The sequence below is a fragment of the Fulmarus glacialis genome, unplaced genomic scaffold, assembly GCF_000690835.1.
Source record: "Fulmarus glacialis isolate BGI_N327 unplaced genomic scaffold, ASM69083v1 scaffold32727, whole genome shotgun sequence".
NCBI classification, from domain to species: Eukaryota; Metazoa; Chordata; class Aves; order Procellariiformes; family Procellariidae; genus Fulmarus; species Fulmarus glacialis.
This window is the reverse complement of record NW_009223126.1, coordinates 1-18,770: the sequence shown is the minus strand read 5'-3', so window position 1 is coordinate 18,770 and position 18,770 is coordinate 1. Positions and strand designations below refer to the sequence as shown.

At 41.1% G+C, this 18,770-nt stretch overlaps 2 protein-coding genes across 2 annotated transcripts in view; one reads left to right on the top strand and one right to left on the bottom strand.

Moving 5' to 3' along the window:
* VAPB (VAMP (vesicle-associated membrane protein)-associated protein B and C) overlaps nucleotides 1-4,215 on the top strand; it is a gene marked incomplete at its 5' end in the record, with an annotated part of 15,644 nt that extends 11,429 nt beyond the window's left edge. The window contains 2 exons of the mRNA XM_009581701.1: nucleotides 596-772; nucleotides 2,963-4,215. Of these exons, the coding sequence (XP_009579996.1) occupies nucleotides 596-772; nucleotides 2,963-3,121 (336 nt within the window). The remainder of the gene's footprint in view (nucleotides 1-595; nucleotides 773-2,962) is intronic.
* Nucleotides 4,216-14,571: 10,356 nt separating this feature from the next.
* APCDD1L (adenomatosis polyposis coli down-regulated 1-like) lies at nucleotides 14,572-18,704 on the bottom strand. The gene is given in 3 exon segments (XM_009581700.1): nucleotides 14,572-15,228; nucleotides 15,231-15,338; nucleotides 17,826-18,704. Coding segments are annotated over 3 exon segments (1,644 nt in total).
* Between the last annotated feature and the right edge of the window lie 66 nt (nucleotides 18,705-18,770).

The window sequence follows — 18,770 nt, the reverse complement described above, 5'->3', positions numbered from 1 at the left end:
GAAAGAGTGGTTTGTTTTTTATGAGCGCCGGGTCCTTTGCATTCTAAAGTGCAGAACATGGAGAGGATCCAAAGGCAGGGAAGGGAGGAGGGTTTGGAGGTCTGCAGCTTGTTTCCTAACTTGGATTGCAAGTTCCTCCATCACCACAGAAATGCAGAAAGATGGAGAGGTGATAGCCAGCTGTGAAGAGAGAGGGAACTGCAGCAGGTGGGTAGTTCCTAGCAATACCCTGGTTCCTGGAGTAGCTGCTTGGGGAGGGAAAGGTGAGCAGAGCACTAATACTCCATAAGTAGACTGTGAGCAAGTAAGTTCCCATTCATACTGTGGGACATGTTCTAAGGGTATTTCCCTTTCTGTATACACAGGGACTGAAAAGCTGAGGTCATTCTGTCTGCACTTATTGCTGCTGACTTAGTGTTTTGTGTGAAACAGAAAGGGGAAGTAAAGGTTACAGAAAGATAAGTGTTGTTTATTTCTTTTGATACAGGAACATTTCAGGTGTGCACAGACAATTTTACCTGATTCTCCTCCTAAATATCAGGTGTGTGGTGTGGTGCTAATAACTAACCAAAATCACTCTATCCTTTTTTAACAGCATGACATAGAAATAAATAAAATTGTATCCACAACTGCAACAAAGACAGATTCCTCTGTAATGTCTAAATCAATAAGTTCTTCTTTGGATGACACTGAAGTTAAGAAAGTAATGGAAGACTATAAGAGGCTTCAAGTAGAAGTTCAGAGGTTACGGGAGGAGAATAAACAGTTTAAGGTAAAGATACTTTTTTTTTTTTTCCAGATTTACCCCTTTCCTGAAAAAGAAGCTTCTGACTTAAAGGTTTGGTTGCCTGATCTTGGTGCAATATTTTAATATTGTCTATAAATTAAAAGATAATTTAAGTTTCTTTCTATAAATTGAGAAAATGTGTTGAAATCGATGCTTCCTTTGACAGGAGCATACAAGTCATGCAGTCAGAGAAACTGGATAGCAACCCAAAGTAATGAATTGCCCTTTTTTCTTTCCCACCTAATTTTCTCAGTCTGAATTAAGCATTCAGTGTTGGATTTGGCCCTGCTCTCTCAAACTGATGGGAGCTTGAGGGCAGTGTTGTGCAAATACAGAATGTTTTAGTAATTGCGCCTATAATATGCAGTTGAAATGACCAAAGTAAGACAGATTAATAGGACATACGCTTCCTGTCATATCCAGCACATCACTGTGAAATCAAGTAATTGAGAAGCCTTTATCACCATGCTGAAAAACTTTTTTAAAGTAGTTTCATTTGTTGTAAATGTCTAGTTTCATAGATAACAGCACCAATGAAAATTTGGAATTTGTGACTATTGGAGCCCAGCGAAAGGAATTCTGTTCTGTCAGCTCTGATGCTGCTCGCCTGGCTGATGCATGAAAAAATTCTTTAAACGTTTGTAAACTATTTTTGTTTTACACATAAAAATAATATATGTATATAGCTGAGACGCGATCTTAACTTCTCCTTGTGTTCTTGTTTTGCCAGTGTCTCACAATACTATAAGTACTATATGATTTTATTTTATTTTTTTGCAAATCAGTCTTGAATAAACACTCCACAGGAGACATCTAGAATTGAGCTGATGTCTTACAGTAACGTCTTAAAATGGTGAGCTGTTTGTTCCCTTTGTGGAGTATTAGAAACATCTGTAAAACATCAGAAAACGATGTTAAATTACTGCCAGCCACCAGGTGCTGTCAGTGTCAGGATAGAGTCACTGTCAAAAGGAAGCTAAAATATTTTAAAATGAAAATGTGTTGTTTCTAGCAGTAAAATTACTGTATAGGTAAACAACATTTTATTGTTTACAAAAGTCAGTTGTCCCCATCCAGACTTATAGCAGTAGTGAGGTATCAGGTAGTCTGTGACTTTTAATTAATAAATAATTAAAAACCTGTTCCTCCAGAACAGGTTTAAATTCAAAATTCAAAAATGAGAAACAAACACTGACATACACTGAGCCTTTTGAATTTCATTTATCTGACAATTTTTAAGGCTGCAGTAACTTTAATTACAATTTTATTTCTTGAGTATTTTTTTATGTATAGACTGGAGGCTTTTGCTTCAGTATCTTATACTTTTGCACTATAATACTGTATCACATAAAAAAAGTCTAACACTTGCTTCAGCTGTATACAAGTTAGGTCACAAAAGGCTCGCTTTACCGTCTCCTAAAGTGCTCTGTGTGTGGAATGGAGTGTGCTAACACACAGCTGTGCTGCACGACAGTTCAGATCAAGTTGTGGGAAACATCATCTCCACTTGAAATGATAATACCTGGTGTAATGATGTTGTTTTATTTGTTGTCTCATACATCTTTAAATCAAGAGAGCTGTCAAACTCATACCAAGAAGATATCCTAATTATTGCCATTAGTTTCATGTCAAAATGTCAGCATTAATATGATGGGGGAAATAGATTTCCCTTCAAATGCTGGTAAAATTTGCTTGTGACATCTAACTAGGGGAATGATGTGTATAATTGCCTTAAAGTTGCATATTTTTCATAACCTCTCCTAGTTATGTTGAAAAGCATTTTCCCCAACAGCACTATATTTGCTTATAGAGCAAGAAAAGCATCTTCGTGCTATTCCCTCCATCATTGTTTTTGAGGTTCTGGAGCTGTCTTCAGACTTTGGACAAGTGTTCTTGCAGGCTTCCTCATTGCTTCCTCTATTACCTTAGTCGTACCTTCCCCTATTACCTTAGAAAACTCCCAAGAGCATGTGGTTTTTACTCTGCTAGTCAATTAGATACAGAATTCCTCTCCTACCTCACTACCCTTTCCTTCAAGATTATCTAGAAATAGAGCTCTAAATTAGCTGTAAATTAGCTTTCACCTATTATATTATGCCCATCTAAAATAAATATGGTAAGGGTGAATATTTAAAGCTTTTTTTCAGTAGAAGTAATCAATATATCTTCCTTTAGGAAGAAGATGGACTGCGGATGAGGAAGGCACCCCAGACAAACAACCCAATATCTGCTTCTGCAGCTGCTGTCAAGGACGAAGGGCTCAGCTCCAGACTACTTGCTTTGGTGGTTTTGTTCTTTGTCTTTGGTGTAATTATAGGAAAAATAGCCTTGTAGAGGCAGCATGCTGGAAATTGTAAATTGGTTTGATGGTTCTGCCATATCATTGGATTAAATTTATTCATAACAATGTTTAAAAAAAAAATTAATGTATGACATCTCACAGGTCTTGCCTTTAAATTACCCCTGCACAAATACTATGTAACATAATCTAGAAAGTTTAAAATGTACAATGAGTGAATGAATGAAAGAGAATATGCTTCAATGATGAAGGGGGGGGAGAAAATCATGATTTAACACTACAATGGAATATTGTATATGTCATTTTAAACATTCTTAGACCCTGGTACATGTTGCTGGATTACCTCTTTTTAAAAAAAAAAAGAAGAAAAAAAAAAGGAAAAATTAGAAAAAACTATTCCTCCACTGCTGGAGCTGGCCCTATTGGATGTTTGGAGCTGGGTTAGGCAGGAGGTGTTGATAACTTCTGTAAAATACGTTAATCCACCATTCTGCTCATAAATTTAACAGTTTCTGTCAGTGTCTTCAACTCTGTGCAAGTTACCAATTTCTTGGCACTTAAGTGAATAGTGAGAAGCTGAAAAGAATTGTATGTGGCAATGCTGAATGTGCTAGGCATCATTAAGAGGCATATGTTGACTGGTATGACGCTCGTTTGGAATAAAGGTCAATGCCTTGTTCTCATAAAGGGACCAAGCTACATTGCTGTTGGTTCATTTAGTTGAATTAAAATGTTATTCAGAGATGTTTAATGCATATTTAACTTATTTAATGTATTTCATCTCATGTTTCCTTATTGTCACAAAATTGACTAATACTATATAGTATGAAAAGGCACCTGTTTAAAGCCAGTGACTAGAACTAAAAATTTGCTGCTGTAGTGATGCGAGATTCTTCTGCCTCCTGGTGTTTTGGGCACTACACAATTGTTGGGAGTTTTGATCATCTGAGCATTGGAGAAACAGTGGTCAGGAAACTGTTTTTGTATGTAAATAAGTCTATCTAGGGGAAAAAATATTAGTAGTAAACTAGTCCTATGCCGTAAAAGACCAATCCTGTTTGACTATGTAGCATCTTAAAAAAAAAAAGAAAAAAAAAAAAGAAAAGAAAAATTAAATAAAGCCCCCAAATTAATGTTTCTTTTGTTACTTTTGTCATGTTCTCACAGTTTTAGAGGGGGGGGAGGAAACAGTGTTCTCTGTCAACTTAGTTTGTTTATGGCATAAGGAAACTTGCAGCCTTGTTTCAGGATGAATTTTTTTTTTCCAGCCTAATTTTAAAATCAATCCAAACAACCCCATCATGAGCCTGATATACGTAAGTGTTGTTCAGAGTAACCATGCTGACTGCTGAGATACAAGGTAACTTCCCAATTGTCAGTTTAGTTGGGTTCAGTAGTTAAGATGCTTGATAGCACGTTGAAAATAAGGTTAAGGTAATTTTGTTTGTAAGCATACTTCTAAAACAAAACACATAAACTCAGTGTGTTTTAACATGTTAAACTTCAGTAGATGAAATAGCTTTTGAGCAGGTAAATTCCCATATATTCTTAGATGGTAGGTCCAAAAACCATCGGTGACAAGTTTTTGTAACACCTTTGAGGATTAAGATACGTCTTTTAAAAGTGACTTGCTTCATTCCTTTATTATTCCTGTGATTTCTTGAGAAAGCTGTTAGGGCTGTAGCCTGTCTACTACACTCGTTGACCTTTATATTTGTTCCACGTGTGTCTCAAGGGTTTCCTGCTTTGCAAGTGCAAATATGTGAAATTTTTTGTGAGGTTTAATAAGAAAATAGGAGGAAAAAATCTTAACTGGTGTGTTCAGCTTATGAACACAACTCTGGAAGTATTTCTAGAAGATTCAACAGAAATGAGGGGTGTATCTTTAGCATTCTAAAATGCCAATGCCTTGTCTGCTCTGCCTGTGAAGGGCAGAGAAGATGGGAAATGAGCTGGAAAGAACGAAGCAGTGAGTTCAGTGTGACAAATTGGGCAGAACTGATCAAGAAAAAGATACTTTCCGGGCAGTAGAAGCTAATGAAAACTTGTACATGAAACATTTTAAAAGAACCTTTTGAGAAAGACAAGGTTGTAAGTGATGTTGCGAAATTAGTTTTCATGGCTTTGAAGAATATATTTGAGAAAACCTTTACTGAAGTGAGACTGAGCTATGCAGTATTTTTTTAAGAGGCTGTAGATATCTTGATCTCAGTAAAATGTGTTATCAGAAGAGCTGAATTCCTAATTTGCTTTTAAAAAAAAAAAGATACCAACTTTTTGAGAGCCCTTCGTTCTGCTGAAAAACAGCCTCAAAAAACTTTGTTTTAAAAAAAAATCTCTGTCTTTCCAGGAGGATCGAAGCTTTAAACTGGTCTCTTGTGAGTATATCTGTAATAATGTTCCAGGCAAATGTTACGCACACTGTTAGTTACCACAGTTGACTTTGCTGGCACAAGCAGCTCCCAGATGAAGGTGAAAGCCAGCAGAATGTCTGTCTTCCTTCCAGTGTTCAGTAGTCTCTTCTTGGTGATCTGTGGCAACTTGGAACTTTAAATCATTTGTGAGCAAAGTTGTTCCTGTTACTTGCACTCCAGGATTATAAAGAGGTCCCAGAAAACACTCTCATGCTTTGCTAGATGCCTTACAAACACGCGATCAAGGAGACCAACAGAGGACCTTAGTTAGTTAAGGATCTGTTGGTAATGACTGTAGCCTGCAGTTGGGGCTGACCCTCATCATCAGTCCTAAACAAGACTGTTAAATTAACTGCCTGTATTTTGGAACTTAACAAAATTCTGAGGTCTTTCCTAACCATTTCTGACAACAGCCTGAACAGACAGTAGCACTGAATTTTCTGGGTAATGCTTTGCTTTTGCTGAGCTTAAAATAAAATGACTGATCAGTGGAATCCTTATTACCTGTCTGTTTGACTGGACCCTTCTTTAATATGCAGTAGAAAGAAGTCTAAGGATGTTTTTTCTTCCAGGGTTCGTAGAAGGCCAGTCTGTAGATACATTGCAAAAATATATTGGATGGATGTTCTTAAGCCATCTGGATGTTTTGTAAGTTGTTCCTTGCATGGTGACACCAGAGCAATGTTTTCATGAAGTATTCATAGAAAGTAAATTATTCTGGAGGGCTGTGTGTGTCTTAGGAAGTTACGCACGAAACACAGAGATTCTAAATAAGATTATTGTCTGGTGTCCTCACACAACACCAGATACTAGAAACCTATAATTGATATGTGATAGTAGAAATCATGTATCAATGATAGTAGAAATATTACTTAATCCAATTTTTGTCCTTACTGTTATTTTAAGGTGCCCACTTGCATATACATCTATTGTTAATTTTTGTAAGAGCCAGTAGAGGCTGCTTAGGTAGTCTTCATTTTGTGGAGCTTTATACTCCTGTCTGCACTCTTTGGGCAAATTTGGTATAAATAGATATTTTAAATGTCTTGAAGCCTAGTACTAGGAAATGAATGGAAAATGGTTTCTACTATTTTCATGTAATTATCCACACCTTAAAGCAAATACCCCATGCATGAATGATCATAACTATTGCTCTGCATTGGCAGTTGTCAGCTGTGAATGCACAACTGGAACAATTGCATATACAAGCTAGGCACCCAGTTTCAGGTTACTGTTGAAAAGCCTTAAGGATTGAAGAGCAAGATAATACCATGTGTGTCATCTTGAGAGGGATTGATGTACCATAATGTAATTTTCTAAAAATACAGGATTGTAATAGCTTGATGGTGGTATTCCATGTTACTTTTTTGTCCGGAAATACTGTTAGTGGGATAAAGTTGGAACCTCACTTTGCAAATTGCTAGAGTTTCTTCTCCCCAATATAAAGGGTTTCTATTCACTGCACATGTGAACTTGCAGTTCTTACAACAACCTTGACTTAGCAGTCAGCATATTTACATAGCGGTGTGCGCACAAAAATGGATTGTTAATGTCTTAAGATACTTGATGCTGCAGTTGCCTAATGAAAGAAAACTATGTTATCCCTTTTTTTTTTTTTTATTAAGAAAATGTGTATGACACTTTCATCTCTTAATTGGAACACTTCCTTAATTCTTGGGCACAATAGTGACTTAACTGTAGTATTCTAAGTTTTTGAAACTATACTTCTCTTGTTCTACATGATGTCCTGAAATGCCATATCCTGAGTTCAGTTTTCTTTATAAAGTAACTGACAAAAAAACACAACCAAAAATCCCTCTGTTTGAAATTAAAGAACATGTAAAACAAACACTCTGAACTTCATGTTTGTTGTGGCTGTGTTACAGCTGCAATAGTACTTCACAGCAGCACTAGAGCAGCTTGGGGTTGGAAAGCTGCTTTTTCATTGTTTGAGAATGGGTTACCATCCATTACTCAAATCCTCAAGTGAGCAAGTTGAGAAGGGACATGTGGTGAGTGAATTTCAGTGTACATATTTGAGATTTTTTTTTTTTTTTGAGTCAGAAACACTAATATAAAAAGAAGAAAGTAATCTGTACAAGAGTGAGACTAGTTCAATACCAGATGTGGAAGTTACTATTCTTTGTAATCAGATACACATCGAAGAATTTAATTTACTAATTAAAAAATATTTGTATAAACCAATGTTTAGGCATTTTAGAAAGAAAAGCAACTACTGAGCAAGGCTGCTTGCTCATATAGTGAAACCTAGCACTTCTGTAGAGATACTTCATTAAAAGAGGACAATGGGATACAATGATAAAAATCATCTGTTACAGTTAGATAAATAATGGGGGTTATTGTTCAAGCAGGGCAGTGGTGATCCTTTGACCATGTCCAATTAAGATTTCTTTGTATTATGCTGACAGCTTCATGTGTACTGAATCACTTTGTTTAATGGGTGTCAGTGCAAAAGTGACATTACTCATTGTGCTGTTATTAACTTTTATTTTGATTAGCTTCAGAGGACGAAGTAATTGTGTGTTTCCAATACTCAAATCTGCTTAACTATAAAATTTGTTTGTTTTATTAATGGTTGAATTTTTTGTTACTGGATAAATGTAGATTATTTTTTTAAAATAACACAAGTAAGAGCCAGCCAGATGTAATATTCTAATAAGCATGCACTTGCACACTTCCAAAATGACTATATACCTGTCACTTACTCCACCATTTCCTGTGGCTTCACTCCTTTTACAGAACTGCTTTCACTTTTGTACTTTGAAGAGTAAAACCTTTGCAAACTTTACTAAACTTCCATGTAGATCTTTTTGCCTCCCAGTCCAGGCCTAAGTTTGTCCTGAAGCTTCTGCATGAGTGAAAACTACAAAAAGGAACGCTGAGTCTACGAGTACAGAAACAATGCTGCTTTTCCTTGAAGCAAACTTGAACTTTGGATCTTTCCTCCTATGATTTGTCATTAGAAAACAGCCTTTTCCAGATGGCAAAACAAAAGAATTTAAGAAAACAAATGAATTAAGAAGAATTAATTGAAGCCGCATATTATAAGTTGACATTATACATCTGGCATTTCTGTTTATGTTTCAGCATGAGTACATTTCATTCCTATTTAATAAGTTCCTAATTTTGTGATTTTTTTTTTTCCCCAAGATTTCGAAGTGCCTATGAAAAACTGAAGAACAGCCCATAGTAAAGTATTGTTCCCAGTTTAGCTGTACTTCATTTTTTTAATCAAATCTTTTTCTTCAGTGGATAAACTCACAAGATTAGAAAAGCCTCTTGAACTCCCTCATGTTTGAGTTGGCGAAATTCCCACACACCATTATCCACACACAACTACTTTTAAACGACTTTCATTAAGGCTGTACAAAGTCAAGCACTCAGAAGTTAGGAAATAGCAAAACCAAGTTTGTGCACTTTGTTTGGCCACTTCTTGTGGGTACGTTGCAGTATCTGATCAAGCCTTCAGTACCTGGTCAGAAAAGCGATCTAGGGCTGCCCAGAAGGTGTCTAAAACTGCCCAACCTTGTGTGCATGACCTTATATAATCTTAAGTTCTCTTAAGATATGTATAATCAGGTTTTTAAAAGTTGGACTTAAAAAATGGCATTATGGTATTATGTGTAACCCACGTGTGTGTGTCAGGATTGAATCTTTTACGTTCTGCGTGTGGACACCAGTTCTTGACCTAAGCATCTGATGTAGTGGTGAGTAACTGAGCTGAAGCAGCAGGTTTTGTTTTCATATTTCACTGGCAGGCCACACACAAGTGTGACTGGAGCCAGGAATTTTTACTTCAGTTCTGAGCCCAAAAGAGTGTTTCTGTGAAGGCTGCAGGCTCTCCAGCCCAATTTCTTTCCTGATCTGTTCTGCCTGAGCTGTCAAATCTCACCCCATTCCCTCCGTCAGCCCTTTGGTTCAATCCAAGTCGTCCTTTTTCCTTCACTGCTCCTTGGCAAAGAAACCAATGTTCAGCCCAGTGTCTTTAAATGGCTTTTTTTCTCTGCTGCCTATTTATTTTCCATCTCAGTCTCTTTCTTCCCATCACCCTTCCGGTCTTGCTCTTCCCTGACTGCCTGTCCTGGACTTTGGGCCCACGGGAGCACTTTGTGGCTGCACCTAGGCTGCCTGGCGGAGCGCTCCCTTGACATGTCCAACTCTGGTCCCAGATGCCTTTTCCCATCCTAGGGAACCACTCACCTTTCTGCCTCCTCTTTGATCGAACTTACTCCTTCTTCCTCTTCACCCTGTGTAGAGTTTGGAGCAATGAGTCTTGTCAACCATCTCCTTTCCGTCTCCAGCTTTTTTCTGCTTTTTCAATGCAGCATATTTATTTATAGTAAATAGCATGCTTTTATATTCGGTGTGGATTGTTTATCAAATGAAGCACTAGCTCAATGCTGTTAATGTATCCAAAAGTGTTTTAAAACCTTTTTGTGTATTTTCTTTCTGTTTAAGAATTGTTTGGGAAATCTAGAATGCAAAATACGTTCTAAGGTATTTTAAATGGGGGCATGAAGGCGGCTAATTGGAAAAATAAGTTACTGTTAATTGAGTTGTGAAGAGGAGATCAGACCCATGACTATGTTTGTCTGGCAAACTCAGCTCATGATTTAAATTTTTGTGCCTGCTAGAGAAGCAGAAAATTGCAAAGGCAACTTGTCTGAGTAGCTTATGATATTAAAGAAGGTGTGAAAGACTTTCATGTGCAGACCTAGTGCAGGAAGCTAGTAAATGTATTCAGAGTGCTTGAAAATGATTTTATTTTTCTCTCCTTTTTGGAGTGGTTAAAAAAATGATTAAACTTTTGAAAAGTATTATGTAAGAAGTGAATGGGGAAGAGTTTTCCAAGACACATGTGCCTGTTACCTTTGACTTTCAGCTGGTACTAACCTGCCAGTGCATCTGTTAGCCTGGTTTTTCTTCACAGGTACAATAAAAAAGTATATATTTATTTTACAGTTGAAAGGAATCCAGTAGCCAGGACTAATGTTTGTTGCCTATGTCCTAGACCTGTTTTTCTAATGCAGTGTTAGACATGAAACATGAAGTTACTTGGTTTTGTCTTGTTTATGTCAGATAAAGATAAATGAATCGCAGAACTAGAAGTTGGTGGCTACCGTGGAATCCTGATTATATTCAAGCTAGGCATACAGCCATGCAAACTGCTAATAAATGTAATTGGTGCTTCAAAAGGGCATAGCTGAGCAAATTTCATATAAAATCCGGTAGTGAAGAAGAAATTAGATGGAAAACTGAATTAGAATTGGCAGTTTTCTAAGTGAAAGCTATTAAATGGGCAAAACCCCAACAATTTTGCAATCGAGAAGGGGGACAACTTTGGCTAACTGCCCATCCTGTTTCAGTGATGAAATGAAGGGAAAAATTAGATGTAAAGTAATATAAAACAAATAAGAAAAAGGGAAGCAGACAGTAATCAACTCTAAATGAGAGTTATGAAGTGTAGAAAATTAATAAGGAAAGCAATAGCCAAAGGAAAAGAAAGATGTGTAGGTTGGAGTGCTTGGAGAGGGTGATAAAGAGCTGAAGTTCAGAGGAAATCTTTGCGATAGGATAAGAACCATTGCTAAATACAGGTGGTAAAACTGCTAGTGATGGAAATGGAGAGGTGATGTCATTCATTAGCAATGCTTAATATTAAAAAGTAACATTTTAAAATTCAGTAGGTCTAGAAACCTTGTATCGGTGTTTCTGAGGGAGATACCTGGGGCAGTCTCTGACCTGCCGATGAGAAGGATGGCAAACAGGACAGGACGGCCTGGTGAAGTGCTTAACTAGCTTGACACCCCCAGGGAAGGGGTGAAAAAGGACATGAATGTTAAGAAGGAGTGTGATGCAAGTCATTTCATTCTATCTTTGGTTTTCAGTTTTCTTTGGGATTAGAGTGAATTGAGTATATCTTGGGCCCCTGCAAAGCTTGGCGTTTTCTGACAATCACACCTTTTAGCAGGTCATTCAAAGAAAATCATAATGAAATGGGGATGCTCACAGAAGGGTTCTGCTGAGACCCGATACGATTCAGTGGTTCCAGATCACTGGTGAAGATAAGAGATAAAACTACTGATAAAATGTTAACATGACAAAAATATTCATACCCAGGACCAGAGCGAGCAAGAGCTTCACGTGTTCCCAGTGCAGTCCCAGGGTGAAAGACTAATGAATAAGAATGTGTTCTTGTTTTTAATTGCCGTTAGCAGTAAGTGATTATACTTCTGTATGTTTCAGCTGTGAGAGTTGGGAATTTTGGATGCAATTTGGATATTTACATTTTAAAAGAGAAGCTGCGTAATTGGAATGGATGCTAAAAAAGATTCAAAAATTACTGGTGGAGTGTGAAAATGCCTTAGAGAGGGTGAGAGAGAAAAACTCAGTTGGCTGAGTTTATCTGCCAGAATCGAGAATGTCTTGATTACAGTGCACAAGTATCTTCACGGGGAGAAAATACTGAATGCTGCAGCTCTCTGATCTTAAAAAGAGCAACACAACAAGAATCACTGACTGGCAATAGAAGCCAGGCAAATTCAAATTGGAAAAAGGCACAAATTCTTGAGAGAGAATAACTGTGTAATTTAGGAATGTTTCTCCAAAAACTGTGAACAGAACAATAAAAGTTATGATATTTATGCAAATAGCTTTTTCATGGCTTTTTTTTCTTTCAGAAGTATACTTCAAGGGGGGAGAAACACAGGACAAAGAGGCTCCTGATGAGGCTTTCATAGGGAAGCTTAGTCAGCATAGCCCATCTGTCGTGCAGAGTTGTGGAGCCGTGTTTAAACATCCAGTGCTGCTGGAGCCGTGTGGTGGTTCACCTGCTATGGAGGAGGTGGGAGCTTCCTCAAGTGTTGTTGCATAAGTATGTGATGTTGTCTTGTAACTTTTTACATCATGTTAATGCCATCACCACCTTGAAAGGATCTGTGGTCTTGGAGGAGTTTTTACACCATGCGGTATCTGAACACTTGCCAAGTTTAATACATTTCCATACTATGTAAATGGCAAAAAAAAAAAAAAGTATCTGCACACAAATCTCATTCTTGGGGGTAAATGTAGGGCGGGAATTGCCTTCCCCCTCCTCCACCCACCCTCCAAAGACAGCGCAAGGCTGTTCCCTACTCTTGCCATGGACATCTTTCGGTCCTGCAGAAACATGTCGCGTTGCTGATGTGAGTCACAGGAGCTTTTCCTCTAGGCTGCAGTGAGTGACCGCTCTAGCACGGTGATGGGAAACAGGTCTGCTGAAGAAAAAGTTCTGCTGGGTGTATGGTTTACATGAGATGCAGCTGTGCTACCCTGGACTTGCCCCGATTCACAGCATCTCAACGGGGACATCCCAAAGGAGACGCCACATCCTCCAGGATGCACTTCCAGTTCTTCAAATGGTTGCCCATGGATCTCCACGCAGGAGCAGGCAACAAAACACAACAACCCTTAGAAACAGGTTTTTTTTAACTAACCCTGGAGAAGTCTCCTTCTCCACTGATTGTAGAGGGAACCGCAGGCGAGGTAGCTAAGCCTGGCTTTTCTGTGTATCATCTTAGAAGTATAGCCGTTTATGTGCACGATTAATATTTGATCATGCCTGGAACATGCAAACATGATGACAACATTTTTGTCACAATTGTATGCATTTAATAAGCGTCTCATTTGAATTATTAGTTAATGTACAGATCCCCCAAAAGTATTTTTGTGTTATAAAACCCATAATTTATCTAAGTACAAGCTGCAAGTTTGTAAATACAGCATTAAGAAGGTAGCTATTGCATAGCTGGTTTAACAAAATATCCTTTGTGAGTAAGATATATAGGCTTATTTGGAGAGGATTTAGCTACTGGGAGGAGGTCATCTCCAAGTAAGTTATATGCTTCTTAGCTGCAGCAGACGGAATATAATTTCTTAGTTTGTCCTTCTTGTCAGTAGAAATCAGTCTGACCTGACTGTGCTGTCCGATTCGAGTGTCTCAGCTCGTTGTTCACTAGAGGCAGATTTTTAAAACATCTTTACAGGAATGAGGCTGGAAGTGACATTTTGATTGAAAGGAGAGCTGGATTAACAACTGGCATGCCAGTACACTTACTAAAGAGGAGACACTGAAAATACATGGCCTGAAAAGACTTCTAAGCGATGTTCTGCTTCGCTCGGTGCACAGTGAGTGGGAGTCACGATTGCCTGGCAGTGCCTTTGCCTGCTGGACAAGGCGGGCAGCGACACGGGGCCATTGCTGACGTACCAAAGTGCAGGCCTGTACTGCACTGGAAAAGCCAGAATGCAGCAGCAAGGATGCAGTGTCTGCAGCTAGGTAATGCTGAAGGCCGGAGCAGTTGTGCACATTTATTGTATCTTCTTTTATGACCAGGGTCAGGCATAACAGTCTGTCGAGGTAATGCTCTTTGAGGGCTGCTTTTTGTACATATGTAAGTGGAAGATTGTATGTTGCATTTTTGTGTGCATACATACACACGAAAACTGCAGAAAATGCCTGTAAACTGAGAAAGGCATGATTAACTGTGCCCTTATCGAGAGCACTTGCTGACTTTTATCTATTGCTGACTGACTCTGCAGATCAAATTTGCAAGAACGGCAATAAGGAGTATGATGGGAGGGAACTTAACCTCAAAGAAACTCAGCAGCCGACACTTTGGATGTTTGAATTACATCTGAATCAAGCTCTCGATTGAATCTTAACAATGTCAAAAGCTCAAAGCAGCAATTTTAATTGATGTCGCTTCTTCCCCCCCCCTCCCCCCCTTCCCCCCCCCCATATTGCTAAAGTATCTATTTCAATGTGCAGCGCATCCCTGTCACTACATTAAATTTGTACTCAAAGAAGAGGGGAGATTAGGCAATAACGCCACAGGACAAACAGTATGTAGCCAGGCATATCTTCTTGGCTTCGTGCACTGTTGTTGGTTTTTTTAAAAAAGTGTTTCCAAATCTGAGTAAAAGTGATTCCAGATGTGCTCAGTTGAAAGCTATAAGTGTCATGCTAGCACCAAGACTATCTGAATTCTGTGCTGTACCTGAACAGATAACTAGTCCCATCTTAAAAATAGAAGTGCTATAAACAATAAAAAGGCCACAGGCAAAGGTTTTAGTGCTTCATTCCCATTAGCATCCTTTTTTCCCAAGTATTTTAGACTAACATAGTTAGAGAATTCCTCTGACGCTCCAGCACACTGAATCAGAGGTGCTTGATACGACGTGGGTCGCTTGTCTGGGCTGTCAGGACTGGATCCATCCGTGGGCCTTTCGCCAATGTACAGCAGGCTGCGGTCTTTCATGTCTTGCTCCGTTTTGAAAAGTTCGTACTCCGTGTGGGGCAGCTTGATGCCCAAGGCCAAACATCCATTTGTGGGTGTTATATCCTGCTCCACCCCAGCACTCCAGGAGCTTGTCAGCCCACAGCTTCCAGGTTCTGAGGAGTTCAGCATCATCACCGTCACCTGGTCCATTGGTGTCACCCGAGCCTGTGTGACTTTAAAAGCCAGCTCTGTCCCACCTCTCACTTTGGAGGAGGGGATGCCTTGGGTGTAATGCCCAGATGCGTAGATGGTGAAAGTCGGCTGCTTGCAGAGTGGGTCGGAGTAGTGGTAGTAAAAACCTTCCCAGGTGTGGTTGTTACCGTGGAATATGAAGTACCTGGTAAGGAAAAGCACCGCAGGTCGGACCTCGCAGTGGGTGCTCACCCCCCGCTGCCACTGAGCTGCATTGGCAGCTGAGCTCTGACGGGCAGTATAGGGGGGTGGTGTTCATCAGCTCTGTATATAATACCACAGGCCGGGCAAGGATGCACATGGTGCTGCAGAAGACAAAAAGTAACGTTTTTGTAAACTGATAGGCAAAAAACCCTTTCAGAATATTTTAAAAGCTGAAACTCCCCTCTCCTGCACCAGAGTGTTTAACTGCAATGAACTTGGCCCAAGATGTTAAAGCAGATTAAGTGAGATAAAGCGCTGCCCTGGCTCTTTGCTATTCTGGTACGCTGGGCAGGACGGAGAGGTCTGTGCCCCGAGGCTGCGCTCTGCCCTGTGCCAGGGCCGCTAAGGACAGGCTGCAGGGAGGAGGACAGGGCAAGGGCAGAGCTGCTCTAAGGGCAGGGAATGCTCCCTCGCGCCATCCAGGTTGTTCCCCCGCAAGTTTTCCACTGCAAGCTGCTGCACATACCCATGGGTGAGGATGAGGGTGCTGGGAGATGTCAGCTACACCACGGCATTTCTGCACCGGTTCAGAAAAACAATGCAGTCTTTTCGGCAATCAGAAAGGCTGTGAAACCTCACCGGGGGGGGGCTTCTGTGGCTGTACTACCTCACACTGATGGCAGCCTCTCCAGGACAGCCAAAAGCACGGGACGTTCTGCTTCCCCCTCACCCCCTTCCCACTGCGGCCGTACAGAGCCCCTGCCCACGCTCCCGCATCTGCGGCTGCGTTTGCAGGTCGCCATCCGGGCGGCAGGTGAGGCGGGTCGGGAGGGAGGCAGGGGGTTTGCAGAGCAGCCAGACTGGCCATTGCACCGGAGACGGAGAAGAAAAGGACCTACTGCAAAACGAGGACCTGACCTTTGTGCTCTGCCTGTGCTTCGTGCAGAGCTCTGAGTCAAACCAGTCCTGCAGCTGATCCAATGCCAGGAGGTTTTTTTGTGCAGCTTGGAACTTTTTCTTATACTTCATATATCACAACTGATTTATTTTTAAATAACCAGGGTTTGAACATTGTATCGTTTTCTAGAGCACAAGCTAATCTTTACTGAACTGTCATACGCAACAAGGTTAAATAACTCGGTAGTTAGCTGTAGGGTGGGTAATTTACATGCAAGTTGATTGGAGTCTACTGTAATTTAGTCATTTTCAGCTTGCTTTACTGCTACTGTCACGCTAATGAGTGCTGACAGTACACAGTACATTATGACTAAATAATCCCAGAAGTTGGCAAATATATATGCTCTCCTTAGACAGGAAATTCTTTGATAATGAAAGGTAATTTGGGGAGAATGGGTTTCTTTAAAACAGATACAAATTTAAGGGAAAAAGAGTGATATTTTCATAGAGAGGGTTAAAAAATAATTCCTAAGATAGCTGTGTAACCCTCACTAGCACAAGCAAATGGATGTTAGTTCAGGAAAAAAAAAAAAAAAAAAGAAAAATCCTGTGCCCAATAAAATTATCACTATAGACATGGAGCCAAAAATCTTACTTGCTTAAACCAGTCGTGTGAAGTTATTTCTAACGTATGGCAGCTTCTAATTATCGCCAAGTGGTGACATCATGTGCTGGTCCATTGGAGAGCTGTTAGCTGATTAATTACAGTGCTATATTCAGAGAGTGAATTTCAGTATCTTTAGGTTTAGTTTTAAATTAACTTTTTAAAGTGTTTATATTTACCATCTGGTTTTGCTCATATATATGGTTTTGGCCCAATTTGAGAATGTTACTTTTGAGGGGGTAGAGGGCTGTTGTGCTGTGTTTTTCAGAGTTCAGTTGGTGTAGTTTGTGGTGTTCAGGAAATGTTGCCCCCAAAATAACGTTTTTTCAGTTAATTCAATTCTATCTGCTAAAGTTCAGGGAGATTTTTTCACCCCATCTCACTGCTCAATCATTTCTGAATTGATTAGCTATGATTCAGATGGAAATGTGCTTTCCTGGAAATAAACTAACCTGCTGCGAAATAAAATAAAATAAAATAAAATGCAACTAAGCCTCCTGCTCAGTTTTATTTACATCAAAGTGAAAGTCTGATTTCTGTGTAATAACATATTTGTATTCAGGGCAACTTCCTCTTCTTAATGGCATTACACTGAGGAGTAATGATTTAATGGCAGATGTTGCTTCCTCGCTCCTCTCTCAACCTGGAGGACACGAGAGAGCAAAGGAGAGGGGAGGAAGACAAATGACAGAGCAGGCAGCCTCTAATGACATGCAGCCCGAAGCTTTCACTGACTTCGGTGCGGGAAACTAGGAAACTGCATTTCCTAGGAAAACACAGCCAAAGAAAAGCCATGAACTCCAGGCTCATGCCAACGCAGGCTTGTTTCTGATGTTGGTTTTGCCGAGCCTTCACCCACCCCAGTCCCACGCTCTCGGTAAGGGAGAGGGTGAGCCCCACGTGCCGTGGAGCACCCAGGCATCACCCTGGGAACCTGCACCTCCAGCCCCGCACCTCCTCATCCACGTGTCCTTAGGACAGAAGGGGGCTAAGCGCAGGCAGGCAGTATTTTAACAGTAAGGAAATAACACGTGCTTGGCAAAGCTCATGAACCGATGAGGGGACCGCGTAAAGACATCGTCCTTACCACAGCGCTCTGCATAGGTCGCTGATAACCGGTCGGTCGGTAGTGGAGCCTCTCGACCCACTCCGTGTGAATGTCCCCAAGGTACAGCTCCTCCACCAGCCGGCTCCCGCTCTGCTGCGGCTGCAGCAAGGGCTGGTAATGCTTCTCCACCCGCACCAGGCTCAGCTCGTGCATGGCGAAGCCCAAGGCGGCAGTGCAGTCACGCTCGGTCTTGGCGCTCAACAGTTCGTAGAGGGCTCCGGGAGCCCAGGTGCGCCCCGGGGGCAGGAACCCACTGCAGCCCTCGCCGGAGGTCTGGTTGATCCAGGCGGCCACCTCCCGCATGGCTTTCTGGCTGTGGAAAACGATGCCAACTTTGTGGAGGTGGTAGTCGGCCTCGGTGGCCCCGCGGGTGATCCAGGAGGCCTGGCGCAGGCGAAGCTTGCCCTTGATGACCAGCGAGTAGGAGGGGTCGCGACAGGAGGGGTCCCAGTAGTAGAACTGGTAAGCCTTGAAGAGGCGGTTGGCGTAGAAGAGGTAGGATCGGGTGAGGAACTCAGGTCCCGGCCGCACCTCGCACCTGGGGAGGAAAGCAGTCCTGAGCCGCCCACAGCGCGTTGCCGGGGGTGCACAGGGTGAAATCCCTCCCCGGGGGCACCCAGGGTGCAGGAGAAGAGGGGTGAGCATGGGTGGCAGCAGCATCGTAGGCAGCAGCCTCCCACCCTTGGGTGGGCCACCCTTGGGTGATTTTAAGATCCGGGCATCTGCTACCAAAATGTGATGGTGCCAGAGAGAGGATCTTGCATTGTGCCACATGCCCGGGGAGGAGTGCCGGGGGCAGGGGGGATGAAGGCTGCTCTGCCCATTTGAGCCGGGTGTGCTCATCAGCTGCACCCTCATGGGGGAGAGACGCAGGAGGCTCTAAGGGTGCTGGGGGGGGCAGGGAGGACCTCAGGCCTCCCTCCA